At 34.4% G+C, this 19,141-nt stretch overlaps 1 protein-coding gene across 2 annotated transcripts in view; it reads right to left on the bottom strand.

Moving 5' to 3' along the window:
* Positions 1–4,880: 4,880 nt before the first annotated feature.
* LOC131071760 (transmembrane 9 superfamily member 1) overlaps positions 4,881–19,141 on the bottom strand; it is a 64,740-nt gene continuing 50,479 nt past the window's right edge. The window contains exons 7-14 of one of the 2 annotated variants that reach the window (XR_009112589.2): positions 9,038–9,172; positions 8,368–8,534; positions 6,744–6,838; positions 6,443–6,573; positions 6,095–6,337; positions 5,554–5,827; positions 5,212–5,444; positions 4,881–5,087 (exon numbers count right to left, since the gene is read on the bottom strand). Coding sequence is in view for 1 of the 2 variants with exons in the window: in XM_058007713.2 (XP_057863696.1) it covers positions 5,377–5,444; positions 5,554–5,827; positions 6,095–6,337; positions 6,443–6,573; positions 6,744–6,838; positions 8,368–8,534; positions 9,038–9,172 (1,113 nt within the window). In the remaining variant the exon portion in view is untranslated. Of the gene's footprint in view, positions 5,445–5,553; positions 5,828–6,094; positions 6,338–6,442; positions 6,574–6,743; positions 6,839–8,367; positions 8,535–9,037; positions 9,173–19,141 lie in introns of both variants that reach the window. The other variant, XM_058007713.2, reaches the window with a different exon arrangement.

The following is a 19,141-nucleotide window of genomic DNA, read 5'->3' as shown; positions in this document are numbered from 1 at the left end:
TCTGTTGTATTTCTTCTCAGTATTTTGGTGAAGATTGTGTTGGTTTGCAGTACAAGCACCTAGGTGCATCAACGTTTCCAAGAGTCATGTGGATAATAGCCCAATTTTTCATGTCTAGGTGTAAAATTAACTAGTGTTGAACAAAATTGTCTATTATGGAACTTGATCTTATTGGTTATAGATCACATTTCAATGCAAGGTGTTGTAAAGGGTTTACCCCCTTGCAGGGTCCGAGAGGCGCACACCCTGATGGGGATTTGGGTCAATGTCATTAAAAGTCACATTTTATATATGTAATGTGGGTGTGAAATGAGGGTTTCACCAATTAGGATAGTAAGACCACCAATTTCACAAGATTAACCATTACATTAAAAGGGGGGGTAAATTCAAAAGATCTAGCCACATTTCAATTAGGAAAAGGGTTCAAACACTGATTAAATTTACCTATGTGTTGTCTCCCCCTTTTGAGTTGAAATTGAATTTGTATTGTAAAGTCTAGGGCAAACCAATGGATGATTAGAGCAAAATAGTGATAACAAAATGTTACAGATGTCAGATAGAGCCATAGGCAAGGATATGAGCAGAAGGATAGGATTAGAACTTGTTCTTGAAAGTTTGGGCTAAATTGTTAGCACCAGGATGTTGGGGCTACCTAGTCTTGTAACTCCTAGATAGACAATTAGGATCTTTTCTTAATCAAGGAGACACACTAGATCCATTGTCTAAATATAAGGCAAAATTCTCAAGACTGGGGTGCTAGGGCTACTTGGTCCTCCACTTTTCGCTACTGTAAAATTCGAACATGTTCGCCATTGTCAACTTTGTCAAAATCTTCAATCACAACTCCTGAATCAATTTCCTGCACACATAGAGAGAGAAAACGGGTTGTGGATAGGTGTTTGCCTTGGGTCAAACCCGATTTAAGAATAAACCTTGAAATTGAAATGATAATTGAAATGGAAATAGAATTGAATTGCAACAAGATGCTTTCCTTTTGAGGGAAAGGCTAGATGTAAAATTGAATGCTTGTCATTGAAGTTGATACCTTGATGAAGCTTGTTTGAATCCTCACACAAGGGTTTTAGGATGTCATGTAGAATGTCTTCTTGGAAGGTTGATCATGGATGCCATCTTCTTCAATGCTTGATGAATACTTGATTGTTTGCTCACTTGAATTGAATTCACTAGAGTGTGATTGAGATTATAGGTTGCATTATGAGTTCTAGGTTTTCAAATGAGAGGGGTAGGCCTCCTTTTATACTTAACTATTCGAAAATTATTTGAATTTTTTGAGTAGGCTGACACGGGACCCAAATTCTCGCCCACTTGATGTGACTGTTGATGGGACCAAATTTGAATCCTGATTAAGAGGACTAGGGCAGTTTGGCGCCCTAGTCCTCAACTAGGACCATGGCACCATAGCACCCTGGTCCTAAGAATTAGAACTCAGAATTGGAGAGGAGTAGAAGGGGAAATGAAAATGCAAGTTTCCAAAAGGTATGAGCATAATCAAAGTAATCGTCAAGCGCTAAGAGACAAAACACCAACGTGAAGTCTAGGTGAGGACAAAATTGTATGCAGATATAGTTTACAAAGCTACAATGTACATTTTCTTATTGTAAATCTAAACCGTTGATCATTAGATTATAGATCTAATAGTAGAGATCATATTGGCAGTTTTTGCCCTAGAAGGCAAAACCCCTTTATGTGAAGGCATTATATTACAGTATTGTATTGTTTGTGGAGAGTACAATGGAGAGAGGAAGTTACAACAAATGTGTTGCAAGTTGCATACCTTCATTTTGTCGGATAGAATAAAACTAAAGGACTAATTTTTTCTCTGAAATAGCCCATATTAGGTGAACCATGTATTTGCCCTAGAAGGCAAAACCCCTTTATGCAAAGGCATTGTATTACAGTATTTTATTGTCTATGGACACTACAATGGAGAGAGGAAGTTACAACAAATGTGTTATAAGTTGCATGCCTTCATTTTGTTGGATAGAATAAAAGTAAGGACTATTTTTTTCTCTGTAGCATAGTCCATATTAGCTAAACCATATATATATGTGTATTTTTTTGTGTTATCTTTATATTTTATTTTTTACATTCATATTATTGTATAATGTTTTGTGATCCTCCTGTTCCTTAAGTGAACCCCATAGCTCTCAAAGATCACATACAATCAAACACATATCACATAAGAGGGAAAATGCCATATATTTTGTATGAAAGCCCTGAGAATTCTATTGATCCAAAAAAGAATGAATAATGAATACAAAATGAATCTCTTGATAAAGAATAGAGAAACCATGTGTCCTAATCCTATGACTTGACATAAAAAAACACATGACCTGAGTAAGATTAAGTATGATAGTGTAAAAAGGGGACTAATTAATAATTGATTAGTTAGGTAATTACCTTTTTACACTAACACCCTCTTAAGTGTAACTCGGTGAGAAGCTAAAATAATGCATTAAAAGGGGGAAATGGCTCCTAGAAACTAGGCTTGATGAAGTACCCATGTATAAATGAAAAATGATATCACGACTAGAGAAAGGGAGAAAATCTCATGAAAAAAATCCTATCCAAAAGAGTGAAAGACGTGTAAAATAGAAGGAAGATGATGACTCAAGAAGACCCCCCAAGACAATTTCCACCATAGCTAAAATAGATATCCCTCAAATTATGATAGAAAATATATGGACTATGAATCCTCCAAAAAATGCCCCAAAAAGAGTAGAAACATGAAGGTGAACCTAATGAACACCATTAAAGCAAAGTTGCAAAAAAGGTCGAGGCAAAAAAAAAGCAAATAATCAAGATTCAACCATACCATAAACCATTTGGGTGTATGTTGGATTTTGCATGCAGTGTGTAGATTTTGCATAAATCAAATTAGAAAGCCCATGTCTACTAGTTAACAACTGGTTAAATTTAGAATATTCTTTTTTTTGCCACAACTTTTGCATACAATGTCAAAATTGGGCAAACGAGATATTGTTGGAAAGGTATTTTCGAATAATTTTCAGTTGTGGTCTTATAATCAAATTTGGCAAAGTTAGATCTTCAATTTCAACTTTCAAGCTCATATCTTTTTACCAATATCTTTGGTTTTTGTTATTCTTATGACATTGGAAAGGTGATTCAGATTTCTTCAAATCTAATCATGCACTTTTCCTATATTTATCTCAAGGTACATTTCATTCATATTTTTGTTTTTTCACTATTTGATTAACTACTTGGATGTTTTGGGCACCTGAAAGGATCTATTTGTGGGAGAACATTTTATTTTATTTTATTTACATGTAATGAGGTTATTGGGGTCTGCTTATCTCATTTTGAGGTATCATGGGTTTTTCTTAGCAACAAGATATTACATACACAACTTGGTATTATGCCTGCAATATAGTTACATGACACCCACACAATAGAAGTGAACTTTTCTAAGCTTCTATTCTAGAGGAAATTTATTATTTGTAATTTTTATTGAAATTGAAGCTTGAAGTTCACATGTACTAAATATTTGAAATCTTTTTTTTTTTTGCCTATGATGTGTATTGAACTCTTATTTGATACTATGCGTATTTTTGAAAAATGTTTTTTTAAATTTATGTATTTTTTAATGTTTGATGAATTTACCAAGTTTTCCCCAAATTTGTATTTAGTACCAAGTTTTATTAAAAGTTTGGCCCAACAAGTAATTGCAAAGTTTGAGTTTCTAAACTATGAGCAAGAGACTTCTAATTTGGATAAAATAAACTTTTTAAAAAAATAAGGACAAATGAATATTTTGTTGATGTTGCCCACAACAATTGATATACTCTTCAATTGCTTTTATACGAGGGCCTCCCCTTTAGATGTAAATGATGTTTTACAACAAACACCTTGCAACCAATTGTCCACTTTAAAAATGCAAGGGCACAACAAAATGGTGGAAGAATACCAATGAAGACCACTTAACTATTCATGTTGCTAACTCTCCAATGGATAGCTCCTCTCACGATGTCAAATCTTCTCAAGATGTTGGATCTCATGTGATCGATACCACTCTAATAACTCCTACCCCTAATACCCCATTAGCTCACATTAGTGAGTCCCAACCACCTACTCCAATCTCTCAATTTGCTATGCCTTCGGCTTCAAATCCACTTCATCCTACTCGTGGTGGTCATTCAACATTTGGCTACTCCATCTCAACATATCAATATTTCTACTGCACACAAAAATGAGCCCTATGTGAAGGAATCCCCTCTCACTTCACCTTGTTCTAAGGACCTAAATGATAGTATGCACCTAAATGATAGCATTTCATACTTTGTTGTACAAAAACAAAAGAAAGATCTTCCCAAATCTGTCTCTCATTCTCATATAGAGTGAAGGGTATGAGATTGAGTAGGGTTGGCTCTAGCATTCTCTAGGTTGGACCCTCGGGTTCTTTGTAATTTCTTTCTTTTTGGTTGTTGTGTATGGTGACTAGGCTACAATTGTATCTCTCTGATTCGTTTTGTTGGGTTGTTTGGTTTGTCCCATATTTCATCGGTCTTGTTCTAATTACTTGATAGCTATTATGTTGTACAAGAGTCCAAGCCCTTTCAAAACCCACTTTTATCAATATCAAAAACAATTGATAGAGCCCTAGCAGAAGAATAACATAAAGACATATTATTCTCCATTTAATAAGTTTGACACAACGTATCTATAACTTGTTTTATTCCTGCACATCTTAGGAAAAACTAGAGGTTTAACTCAATGCAAGATGTATAAAATGTTAAACTAGTTTTCTAATATAATAGTTGCATAAAAACAGTACTAGTAAACTTCAAAACAGTAGAAAAGATGCTCAGATTTCCACTAACATGTGCTATTGCTTACTGGAATGAGAGAAAGAGAATGTCATTGACTTTCATTTCAAAAATGCCTTCCTAAAAGAATATTCTGCAAAGTTAAATTTCTCCTCTTCAAGATGAACCAAGGCGCTGAGGTCAGTAAAAATTTCCAGGGCCTGTTGATGCTTGATCAGCCTAAGTGAATCAAACACCAATTGGCTGAGAAGTCAATCTGATGCTTCCTTGAAAAAGCTAGCCCTAAGAATGATACAAAACATTCTAGTCCCAGTTACTATTCGAACAATAATAATGGAATAATTACCTGAAATTATAACATTCTAATCCCAGTGACTACTCAGAACATTGATAATAGAATAATTACCTCATAGGCAAATGTGAATTTTCTAACAGGCGCTGGTAAAGCTGATAAACTAAGACAAAAATTGATTTAGCAAAATTTGAAGCTTCAACTATTGCGCCATGAACTCGATAAATAATGTGACATGATAAAATTCCATTTTTGGTTCAAAAACATTTCATCTTATCCTCAGTCACATTTGATGTTTCTGTAAATTCTTCTAACAAACATTGATGAACCCAAGTAACCAACAGCTCCTGCAAGTTTCAAAATAAAACCTCAAATTATTTCCCATAGAAGTATGTCTGCCAAAACATATTAAATTTTCTCAAGTTCAGAAGCTAAGTAGAGAAGAGAAATGCTTACCACAGAGTATGCCCAAACCAAGGCAGAACATAAGAGTATAGCCAAAATAGAAGCTTGTTTGGAAAAATCCAGACATCTTTGTTTTCATGTAATAATAATATATGGAATAGAGATAGACATAGACAGCTGTTGATGCAGCTGAGAAGAAGGATGTCCATTGCCAATGATAGTTCTCCGCATTTAGCAAAAAGTATGTTCCAACAATTGTGACGCAAATGGTGACTATAATGAGAATCAAGAAGACCAGCAGCATAAATCCATAAACGTAGTAAACCTTGAATATAACAACCAGAATAATTAGATTTCAGAAAGTAACTGAAGCCATGCAACACTGAAAACAGAGAATAATGGAAGACCGCAATTTCAAATAAAGAAAAAAATCAACTTAGATCTTAGAAACATTCAAATAAATCTCTCTTTTTAATGGCAACGAAGGAATTCCAGGTAAGATGATCAAGAAGCAAAGTGGAAGGTTATTTCACAAGAAGGATAGAATTAATCTATACTTTAAGAATTAATCTATTCACCAACAGTCCCTTACCTTGTAATTCCAAAATGATGTAAAAACAAAATACATCTCAATGAATATACTTCCAAATGGAAGCAGACCGCCCATTACTGACACCACTGAAGGAGTGAGATACCATTTCTTCTCAGGAATTGGCCGAGGGATACTCTTCACTCGACAAGGATTATCTGAAGCCCTACTCCAATTCCTTCCTACAACTGTGCCCAGAAGTGCTAAAGGGAATGAAATGAAAGCCCATATTACAAAAACCACCACCTGCATTAGACGAAGAGGGAAATAAAAAAATTAATAAATGGCATATATATGGAAATCCAGATATAAAATAACAGTCGTATGCATTCTTAGTAGCAGGAAGGATACCATAGTGCCAAAAGGAATAGCAGCCAGTGACCGTTTAAATATAGCTACAATGTTCAATGCGAAACCAATTCCAAAGCACAAGAATGGAAAGAGAGATGCGGTAACGACCATTGACTTCACCCAATGCTTCCCTGTCAAGTAAAACATGAAATGAACCATGTAAGTAAAGTTCAAAAAGACATAACTTCCAATAATGCAGCAAAAAATATCAAGAAGCCACCTAATATCAATGACATTGGGAAAAACTCATGTTACAAAATTTTATATTAAATGTTAAGTTCTAATAGATAAGTATATTTACCATCATTGCGCGAGTAAAGGCTTCCACTCACATGACCTGAGATAAATGATGTAAGGGCATAGCAGACAATGAAAGTTGTAACAATTGCTCCACGACTGAACCAACATCAAAAGAACAAGTTAGATAGCTTAAGTTTACAGCCCTAAAAACGGGACACTTAAATGAAGTCTCTGATACTCAAATCAACAATAGCAGAAAAGAGCTTGAAGACAAATTGATGCCAATACATACAGTGAAGCCAGTCATTTAACAACTCATAGAACTCTAGCAAAAGCGAGCAGATTCCAAAAGGTCAAAGCATTGTATTTTATCTGAATGGTTTAATATTATAAGAATATCCCAGAGGCGTCACTCCATTAAAAGACTTGACAGAGTCAAAAAGGCAGACATTTGACTGACCTGCAACTTGATTTTGTATCGTTTCTTATCTTAATTGTGTGCGTACTTGTCTCTACTCTCTCACTTATTCAAACAAATTAGACATATTATGTGATTTGCATTCTCCAAACAGATTCTGAACCCATTCTGTTATTTGACCCTAGCTGTAAATGGAGTGATATTGCATGCATCGCAAGAAATTGGTACTTGTTATATCTGTTATATCAGATCATAGGGGTATATCAGATCATAGGGGTATCTTGTAAGATTAATAGTACTGAGTAATTAATCATCCTATGTTCAGATTAGTCATTTAGCCCTCCATTAGCATTAGTGGGATGTGTATATATATGAAATAAATGACAGTGTGAAGTATGTTAAGTAGCTGGGGAGTATTCTATTTGGTTGGGATCTCATGTTGGAGATATTGCATGGGGTGGCTTTTCCTACCGCCCTCAAAATGGGGATGTTTCAAGAACTTGGGATGGGGATAAAAAGTAGTGTCATGTCCATAAAAATTCAGATAAGAGGGATGTCCCCTCAATTTGGGGAGTATTTTCTAGGGATGTCCACTCGTACAGATTTTAATAAACAATATTTCTTGCATCATTGTATTATAGTATGTTATTTTTATTTGGGCATCTTTACTCAAAAACATCTATTTTCTCATGTTTGCGTCCCACAACCCAGCCCAGCACCCAACCTGCCTTACCTTGGGCTTACTTACTGCCAAGTTGGGACCAGGAAGGGGCAAGCTGAGGGGAGGCTAGTCCTCTAGGGATGTACGCAGACGCCCACATGCCATGTGCATTGGGCGAACCCGAGCCTCGCAGTCAAACCCGAGACCAATGGGGAGCAAATCCACGGCCCAAGCCAACTCCGCTACTCGTGCAGGCTTATTTTTGCATATTGTTGTTAATTATAACCATATTTCTATTATTTAACATGTGGATCTATTTGTTCTCCAAATTTCTCACATGCAACATTATCAAAAAGGACATGATAGTTGACCACTAAAAAATATATAATTTAGCTGTCTAATTAAAAAAATTCTGAAAAACATGACCAAAAACATACAAGAACGTGCAAATGGTGAGTGAAATAGAATGCACTTCAAATCAAACTGAGAGGAAACTGAAATCAAAATAGTATTCAAACCTCCATGAAGTTCGTGAATATGTTTTAAAACAACACATAATATTCACTGTTGCAAACAAAACAAGAGAAATGAAGCATGCTTACATACCCAACATATAGCATGCCAATAATTGCCACCACGATGACAAGAAGCACAAGCATACAAAGTTGTGCACCAGTACCCACCAATGCTGACAACAATACTAGATTTCTTGGTGTACGGAAAACATCCCCATGAACAAGCTTCCATCCTGATTCTTCACTCCCATCTCTTTCCTGTGGGCAGTTAATTAACCATATTAGAATCGAAATGTGGTTGTTGATATAACATGATAACAAGACAAAAAAAATTAGTAGAGCTGATATTGCTGCTCTTTAATGAAATGTACGTGGAAACTTATTTGGAGCTGGTCCAGACAACATCCAAGCCACTCAATATCCACCTCCACATTCATCATACATGATGGGATGGTTCCTATTCAATAAACCTCCAAAAAATTATTGCTACAAGATTGTCCAGTAGATGCCAACATCAATAGATTGCTACGTAACTAGGTATGGGAACAATCCAAAAGTTGCCATTTAACCGATTATCCAAATAAGCAATGTCTCAATTGTTCATTATTTATCCCTTCCTCACTCACCACAAGGACAATATATCAAATTACTGAGCTACAACAATTGAAATCAGTATTTGATTCAGAATAGCATAAATCATAGAGAATAACTGACACAAGATGTGGAGTTGGACCATATCACATTAATGATCTAGAACTCACCAGGGTTTCTAGATCATCATCTTCACGTGCATACTTTGCATAGTCGTTCCTCAATGTGCGCATCATGATCATAAAGACTAAACCAGCGAGAAAAATAACCATCATGAAGGAGTTGAAGATTGAAAACCAATGGATCTGTTTGCAATAGCAAAGATTCAGTAACATTAATACTCTCTAAATTAGATCAAAATGGCAAATAGACCATATCAATTACACCTTTTTTAACTTAATCATTCAGAAGGAGGTCCCATAATATAGTCACATAGGATTTCTAGATCCTCATCTCCACAAGCACACTTTGCATAGTTATTCATTTAAGTGTGCATCATGATCATAAAGACTAAACCAGCAAGGAAAATAACCATCATGAAGGAGCCGAAGATTGAAAACCAATGGATCTGGTAGCAACAAAAAGACCCAATAACCTTAAAACTCCCTAAATTAGGTTACAAGGCCAAATAGACCAAATCCATTAGAACTGTTTGTACTTAATAGTTCAAAATAGATTCCATTACATGGTTACAACAGGTTCTATCTTTTTATCAATTCATTCACAATTAGCATAAGCCAGTCACTTTGAGCCTTCAGCTGACTAATTCTAACCAAGTTTAGTTTTTAATGTAAGAAGATATACTAGAGCTCTAGATTGAACAACCCAATTGAGTTCAGTATAACCAAATAAACTTAATTCTTGAAATGTGAGCGATCTCAAAAATTTGAGAAATGTTTTGTTTACACTTTTTTGATATTTTGTTGCTTGATAGTGGAAAAATTTGGGTCACAATGCCTGAACACAATGAACAGTCTCATACAGAAACAATGGTTGTGGAACATAAACTTACTCAAGTTTACATCCTTCTTGATTTATAGAGTTCTGAATTTTAGGTTGTACTATTTAATCAATTAGATATTGTACTTGGGTCACCATTAGCTTATATATAATGAAGAACTTTGCAAAGGTTCACAAGAGATTCATATACAAGTCTAGAAAACAGAGAAGGCATTAACTTCTCGGACACAAAAATGATTAATCATCCCCTCTATGTGCTGAAACTAATCAGTTATGATATGTCACAGTAAACTGTTTGGATTCGACCAAGAGAGGAAAAGCACTATGATGAAATATACATATGTTCAAAGATGTATTTCACAGCCTTATCAAGATAATGATCTGCCTAACACATGCACATCGTGCATATCAGAAAATGTCAGAAATGTAAGTGTGTATTTGTCAATTTGGAGAAAACTAGAATAGTCAAGATGGATCTACACAAATGCATGGTTGATCTTTCAAATAAGCAACAATGAAAGCATTACCCAACTAGGCCAGCATGACTTACCATATGGAAGAAGCCTCAAAAGCATAAGCCACATGTAAGAAATACTTTGGAGTTTTAGTAGTGAGTGCATCAACTCAAGACTTTGATATGTAAAATTCAATGTTCTGCATAGTTATTATAGTGATCATAAGGTGATTCAACAATATATACACAATGCATCCACAAAACAAATATATATATTTGAAAACAAGTGCACAGAATTTTATCTCTAGAACAGATGTCAATTGCATGGTTCTCAAAACCAATGCACAAAATATTGCACATAAGGTCACTTTCAGGGCATTCTAGGGTATTCACAGGTTCAAGCTAATCTTATAAGTCTTACCAATACCCTGAGAACATTCCAAGGACTCATATAAATCTGTCTCAAATAACAGGATTTGGTGTCTCATATCTTGCCTCGATTCTTGTAGAGACTTCAAAGGATTATTACGATCAGGCACAATCTTCAAATGATTGTTAATTTTAACTTCTACTAGCATTATTGAGCAAGAGGCTATTTGTTATATGCATTAAAATGGGACCTCAGTTGTATAACTTGTGATTGTCACACATCTTGTTCCCTGGCAGTAATAAGATCAACAGATACATCTCTTTCTTGCTCAAGTTTTGGTACTGGTATTATAGTTGATTTCATAGCTTAATTAAGATCCTAAGATTTTATCAATGGTAACAATGTCTTGGCCAGGATCTTTATCTTTTGGTCAAATCTTGCACTGACCATCTCCTCAGAGAATCTTCTTTACATGATTCATTTTCATTACTCCACTTCTCTTATCGATTGCCGTTTTCTCCTCCAATTCATTACTTATTGTTTCCAGCTTTGTAGGTAATTATAGACAGATTATGTTTGCTCTGAGTTGAGAAAACCTATCTTGGCCTACACTTTTAAACAATGACCATAATCCCATTTTTTGGTGTCCCTTTATGGTTTTTTTACTAATATTTATCAATCCCTTATCAGTTGCATTTTATTGATTGGTATCTGGATGCCTATTTTTTCTGTAATTTGACATGTGATCTGTTCTACCAATTTTGTTTCTAGATGCAAATAATTTAAAGATTGCACTGCTTTACCTTTATTACTAATTCTCCAATGAAATGGGAACACAAATTCATTATCACAAAATTGTCAAGTCATGTTCTCCTTCAGTGGCTCCAAAGTTTGTTGAACTACTCATCACTTTTATTGGATTGGTAACCTTTTTATCCTCATTTATTACTCTCATTTGTTTCATTTTCCTTTTGTTGAAAACTAACATTGAAATTTATAAGTTCAATGTTAGTTGGCCCATAATGTTTTCATATTGCCCTGTTCTTTCACTGGTAGATAAGCTTCTTTAACATTTACTATTCTCATAACTATGTTTTTTCCTTTCTGAATTTGTTAGCTTAATTCATGTTTTTAAAAACATCAACATCATTTTCCATAAGTTTTTTAAACTTCTTTTAACTATTTTAAAATGCTGTTATTTTTTGTAAGAGGGCTATGTTGTAAGGGATTTGAATAGAGTTTGAAGAAACTTTGGGCTTAAAGGAAAAGGGCTAAGTTTTGGATTTTCAATTATATGGTTAACTAAAAAGTAAATATAATTCAATATCTGAAACTATCCTACAGATTAGATCCATGTGAATGAGATATGCAGTTGTTCACACCAATTCAAATGAACAACAAAATTGCAGCAGAAGAGAGGAAGATGTCACTAAATGTAATAAGAGAGAATGTCAAGAAGATAGGTGTTCCTAGAATAACAAGAGGAACAATGAATGAAGAAAACGGACCAAAATAGACAAATAAGAAGATTGGGGAAGGATTAAAGTGTAGTACCCCTGCCCTAATCAATTTCTAATCTTGGTTTAACCTTAGTTAGTTTATCATGTTATAATGTTTTAGTCAGATGTTTTGATTTTTGTGCGTACCTGTTAATGTGGTTTTCGCTCCAATTCGTATGCAAGTTTATTAGTTTTTTTATTTCATGTTATTAATCTCGGGCTAACACTTTCATCAAGTATGTATATGTATGCATGTATGACTCTTGGTTGCAGGAGATTTCGGGTACAGTACCGCATGGGTGCGAGGTTCGTCTCCACCTAGATATGCAAGTTTGAGTGTACTTCTTTGGCCCTTAGAGTTTGGATTAGGTGGTGGTAAGACCCTCATTTGACCATAGTCGTGCTCAAGTGAGCGTCGTCAGTATTCCCTTTGGTTAGGTATGCAGGTCGTTTGTCTGTTTGGCTTTCTTGGGTTGCGTGTTTTGTGTGGTTAAATGGAGTAATTAATCCTTAATGTTTAATTTGATTTAATGTGTGTTTACGCATTAGTAATTAAGGGACTAAATTAAATAGGTTCCCTTTATGTGATTAATCGTTAATTAGAATTTTGCTCAATTCAAGTTGATCGCAAATTCGATTAAATGGTTAATTTTAATTGACTAATTTATTTTGTTTATGCTTTGGAAAAGAAAGATTTAAATTTATTTGAAATAGAATTAATTTAATCTCTTTGCCCTTTTAAAAATAGAAAGGTTGATTTTAATTATTAAAGAAAATCAATTTTAATTAGAAAAGCGAGTTTAGTATATATTTTGGATATAGTTTTGAAAGAATGAATGTGGGAATTTTATTTTAATTAAAAATATTTTACCCTCATTAATATTTTGGAATATAAAGGTTAATTTTGTTAAAATTGAGAAAATTATAAATTAAATGAGGAAGAGGCATTTTGATTTTTCTATATTAGAAATAAATCGTGTGAAAGTATTTTATTTAAAAATGAGATTTTTGGTCAAAAAAACTTTGCCATTTAACCTAGGTTAGAAAAATATTTTTTGGAGGATGTTTTTTTTTTTTTTGGAAAACATTTCCAGGAGAGACATTTTGGAAAATGTTTCTGGGAGAATATTTTTGGAGGAAGAAGGTTTTATGGAGCTTGCAGGTTGTGCTCTCCTTAAAATCTCTTCCAGGATTGCTGAATCAGGTAGGTCTCTGGTTTATTTCGTGGTTCTTTACTTAAAGAAATTGTTTTTGGATTGTGTAGAAATCTGGTTGTAAAGGTTAAAAAAAAAAAATCTTATGTATTTGGGAAAATAAAGGAGTTGTAGTTTAATTTCTGAATTTAAAACCCTCCTTGCTTCCTTTCCAAACCTCCAGATTGCATTTTTGGTTGTTCAAATTGGTTTTCAAAATAATCAAATAAAAAAAAATTGGATTGGCTGTTTACAATAAGATTTTGTTAAAATCTCAATGATATTATATTCAAATTCAGTTTTTAAATGAGATCTCTGTTGTGATTGGTAGATTGGAGGTGGAAGAATGATTGAAATTTTACCAATCTCAGTATTTGGGGCTTTCTGGTGTTTTCATTTTAAAAATATGTATATGCTGATCTTTTGTTAATTCTAGAAAATATTCCCAGAGTTTGCTCTCAGAAAATTACTGAATATTGTCAAAAAAAATATATACTCTGCTGGGTCTGAGAATGCCCAAAGACTGGGGTTCTGAATTTATTAGTTTTAATAAATTTAAAAAAAATAAATAAATAAATAAAAGATATTTTATTTCTGGGTCTGTGAATACCCAGAGTGTGGGTACTGTATTTTTTTAGTTTAGTTTTAATAAATTTTAAAAGAAAAAAATTTATATATTACTCAGCGTTTTGTTTTGGGCTTTGGGGGGGAGAGCCATGGTCTCGACCCATGGCTGGGGAGAGTCGTGGCTTCCCCAAGCCATGGAGAGAACCATAGCGTGGAGACCATGTCATGGCCCCCACAGTCCCCTTCCCAAAAGGAAAGGGAACCATGTGATTCCCAAATGGTGGGGCCCGTGGGTTTCCCAAGGGGAAATTTTAAATTATATTAAAGTTTATTTATTTTTTTATTTATTTTATTTTGTTATAAAGTTTTGAAATATATTAAACATTTTAATACATATATATTGTTTTGTATTTTTTTTTATATGCTTCAGGAAGTATCTTATTTGGGTAAAGGATAAAATAATATTTTATTTGGAAAATTTTGGAAATAAAATATATTTATTATTTGGTAAATTTTAAATAATATATTATTCAGGAATATATTATTTGAGAAATTAAATGATAATAGGTAATCTGGAAATTTTAAAAATGAAATAATATAGTAATTGAGTAATTGGAAAATGGAATATTATATCATTGGGTATTTTGGACATTTAAATGATATGCTATTGGAAATATTGGAAATTAAATAATGTATTATTTGGAAATATTGGGAATTAAATAATGTATTGTTTGCAAAATTGGTAAGTAAATGATATTTTCGTTTAGTAAAATAAATTGTTTAATATATATTTTTCTCTGTATTGGGAAATAGGCAAAATTGTACTATTGCAATTGTGGTATTGAATTTATCTTGTAATGTTGATTTTTCTGTTATTGTATTTTGAAAACTTAGATCCTTTAGAAAACTGGATCGATTGTTGTGCGTAAACAATAGGAAAGAAGATTGTCTTTTCCAATATATGCCTATGCATGTTTAATTTTTTGTATTCGCATTTGCTTAAGAAATGACAAGTCTTTGATTTTGTTTTATTGGACACTGTCGAATGATATATTTGGGTACCTGTTTATGTCCTTGATCTCGAGTTTTGACTGTTGTCTTGTGATGGTGTTGTATCCGGTCATGCCTTTTTATGCGGGTGTTGAATGTTGGTATGTGGTTGTCCATAGCTGGTCAGGTCTCTAGTTAGAGTACCATCAGTCAATGTACCCCTTATGAAGTCTTGTTTGACCAAGTGGGTATTCCTACCATATTGAACTCTGTTTGCTTGACCTTGTGTATTCCTTGGTTTAGGAGTTTGTTTGAATATAGTCTAGTGTCATTTGAGAAAGTGGCTTTCGATTGGAGGTCGCGCCCAAAGTGGTTGTTGGGTAACCCATCGGAAGTGTGTCCAATAAGTGATAACCTAATAGCATATTAGAGAGTTAGTTAATGAATCACTGAGTAAGTTAATTGTGCCTCACGTATGGGATGAGTACTAGTATAGACTCAACATGCCGTGAGAAGGCCTGAAACGGCAAACCATCATCCTTGTCTTCACGAAAGGATGTGTGGGTCCACATGAGACTTGGATGGGCCAGAGGTTCAGAATAGGTAACCCAGTGGATGGGGTCGGAACCTATGAAGACCTGCCATGGTAACCATACTAGGTTATGTGATGACACTTGTTCCTTATGTTCGCTAGTGTGTTGTTTTGTTGCCTTTGATAGGAACATTGTTGAGGAGTCGTTCTGATGTTTATGCCCTCGTGAGAACATGATATCATGTTAGACCTTGGGTTGCGAAAGATTTAGTTTCGCGGATGCTCCAGTTGATCTTTTGTAATTGCTTCTTATTATGTTCAGTTGGATCCTTTCCTTTTCAGGGATCATTCATGTATTTATTTGACCGATGTGGTCGTACGTATTATTGGTTATGTTCGCCTTGATGGCAGGTTTGTAAAGGATGTAACCTTATGTATTATTCTCTATTATTTAATTATCAGAGGGGTCTTGCAGATGAGCAGACCCGGAGATGTAGCCCTTTAGGGGTGAACTCCGATATCAATTTGGTATCTGTGATGTTTATGTTCTTATGTTCCTTTTAGTTTAGCATGTATGGATGGCATTTTGTTAGAATGCATTATGTGGATTAGATGAAGTTAATCTTAAAAGCAGTAGTCATCTTATTAAAATGTAGCAATTTGAATCATGAAAGAATGTAGATTAGAATAATGGAATATATTTAGTTATTGATAACGCAATTAAAGTATGCATGGAAAGTATTCGTTAGTTTATCTTGAAATTTAAGTATGTAATGAAATTAGATGCATGACTTATGATTTAATATAAGCTTGAGCATAATGTATGGTTAAATTGTAATGGATGAACTTAATCATGTTGTCTATATTTTTAACCTTAATGGAAGAACTCATCATGTTATCTATAATAATAATTTACCGAAAGAAATTATCATTTGTTTAAGTTTTATCATGTCATTAAGTTAATCAACTTAATTGGATTAATGAAGCGTGAGTTGAGTTAAATGTTGAATTAAGTAATCACGTTGGGAAACTCTTTAGGTGTTATTTAGTCTTCCGCTATAGCATCTGAACTTATGATAACTCATTGTACCATTGTGTTGAGTTTAATTTTTTATTTTTTTTACTTATTTGCACTCTATTCTTGTGTTTTAGCTTTATTCCTTCAGGGTTTCCTAGCGGAGCATTACATAAAGAGTATAATAGGTTACCAAGACGAAGGATTGAAGAGAATAATAGGTAACAAAGACGATAAACATGTCTGCAGATAAAATCAAGGCAGAGGATGAATAAAACGAAATCCCTGTATTTGATATTTTTAGAAAATACTCATATTTGATCATTTTATAAGGTTTAACCATTAAATACTTGGAAGTCGGTTAGCATTAGTAGTAGATAGCCTATAATCAGTGATCAAAACGTCAAAAAAAAAGAAGTTTGTCCTCCAGCTCAATGAAGCTGGAGTAACGATGAAAAACTAACTTTTATATTGAACATGGACACAGATGTAATGGAAGGAGATGTGTGTGTGTGTGTGTGTGTGTGTGGGTGGGAGAGAGAGAGTCTGGTGAAATATTAAAAGCCAAGTGTCACTGATCATTCCTTAATGTCAGACCTATGTTCAACAGTGATTCCAGGAGGTGGACCAGGATGGCAAAAAATGTTATGACAATTTTCAGGAACAGCAATTAAAAATTAGGGAAATTTTATAAATATAGGAATTTCAATTATTCAAATTTCATATGAGAAGGTATTCACCAAATTCATTATATAGCCATATTACATAGCATTGGAGCTGAATTGAGAATTCATGCGACAGTTGATATATGAATAACAAAATTTCCTTGCTTTTGTTTGAGTTTTCATTGTCAATCTGCAGATATATAATATGTCACTCATCCCTTGGCTTTGAAAGAACAATTGGTGCTCCATATGGTTGGTTCCTTGATGTTTTTGATTAAAAGGTAAAACAGGTTTTGAGGGGCCCTCGAACCCTTTACATCAACAAAAAATCAACAAAAACTAAGCAAGAAAGCAGCATAATGTTCATATCCAACAAACCTGAACCCAGCAGCAAAAAAAGCCCTAATTAGAAGCCAGAACACAAGAGAACAATGGAGAACTACATAGACCCAGCTACAGCTGCTTCAAGATATTGGCAACCTCCAGCTCCTATTTGTAGAGCTTCTTGTGCAGATTGACAAAGTCCTGGATGTCTTTCTTTTCTTCCCCAAAGGATTTCATTTTGCTTCTTCTATTTCTAGTACTAGGTCCCTCCTAGGTCATCTTACCAAAAATACTGTTTTTCTTGCCCACATAAAGGACTTCATAACCTTCAACTAAATCTTTCAGCTTCTCAGTTAAACTCTTAATAACAGTGGAATTGTTTTGGATAGAAGTTAGAACACTTACTAACCTTGGTGACCTTGTTGAGGCTCTCCTTAATGCCCGTTAACTCCTTTTTGAGATTGGCCAACCTATGTTTATAGTCTTCTTTCCAATTATTTACAACAGCAAACATATTATCACTGTTCTCCTTCATCTCAACCATCTCAAAGTCAAGTTTCCTCATATTAGGAACCATTTTCCAATTCTCCAAGATTCTTTTATCCTCCTCCCTGATAGCATAGAGATGATCTCTAATTTTCCTCTTGAAGAAGGCCATTCATAGATTCAACCTATACATAAAACCACTTTGTTAGCATATGTTGTGTCTCCACCACTTCCTGAACAGTCTTAACAACCTTTGAAAGTTCCTCCTTGGATGAGGAATTGGAAAGTAGGAAGGAGAAATGCTGAGAATATTGCGGATGGATCTGGAATGCTAGGGAAGGGAAGTCCTGCATAAGGATCAACGATATAGTTCACTTTTCCTTTCAAATGAGTCCTAGAATCCGCCAGTTGAGCATCCCTCTACTCACTGTCCATCACATTTTTTTCAGCAGAATCTCAAAAATACATTGTTTTAGATATAATGAATTTTTTTTCCTTTCTTTGTCATATGGCCTCCCTCCTACTTTTTGCTGTTGGACTACACAGCCCTCTCTTTCTCTTACCCAAATTGGGACTCTTAAAATCCTTGCAATCCGTAGTCTCATCTTCAGAATGAAATTTCAGACTGCTCTCACATGAGGGGTAACCTTCAGAGATAGAACCAGTAGACACATTCTTTTCTTTCTCACCAGAAATATTCTGTAAGGTTGCAAACTATAATAAGTGTTAGAATAATTCACCGCCCTACTAATTTTGACCTCCCTAGCCTTAACACTAACCACAAAGTTTCTGGAATTGGGATGTTGGGCATTCACATTATTGATCAAAAGGAATACCAGCCCTTCATGTAAGGTGGTAGAGATAAGGACGCATTCACAATCCTTGATTGAGGTCTCCAAGGATGAGAACAAATAAAAGGTAAAGGACACCTTCATTTTATACCTAAAATGATTTAGAAGTAAAACAGTAACCATACAGATTTAAATTTGTCCTCCAAAGTCACATACCTCATTAAACAGTGTGTCAGCTCTCCCCAAACCAGCTAAAGAGAGAGTCTTGCATTCCCAGAATGTAATTTAACCAAGTTTTCACCAGGCTTCAAGAAGGACTCCAAAGCATCCTTACCCGCACTCCAATCTTTGTAAACCTTCGCCCCCTCACTGGAAAGACCAATCACCTGCGCAATAAGCTCTTCAATAATGAGGCATTCGACAACTTA

The sequence above is a fragment of the Cryptomeria japonica genome, chromosome 8, assembly GCF_030272615.1.
Source record: "Cryptomeria japonica chromosome 8, Sugi_1.0, whole genome shotgun sequence".
Classification (NCBI taxonomy): Eukaryota; Viridiplantae; Streptophyta; class Pinopsida; order Cupressales; family Cupressaceae; genus Cryptomeria; species Cryptomeria japonica.
The sequence above is the reverse complement of the archived record's forward strand: the minus strand, read 5'-3'. Positions and strand labels throughout refer to the sequence as shown.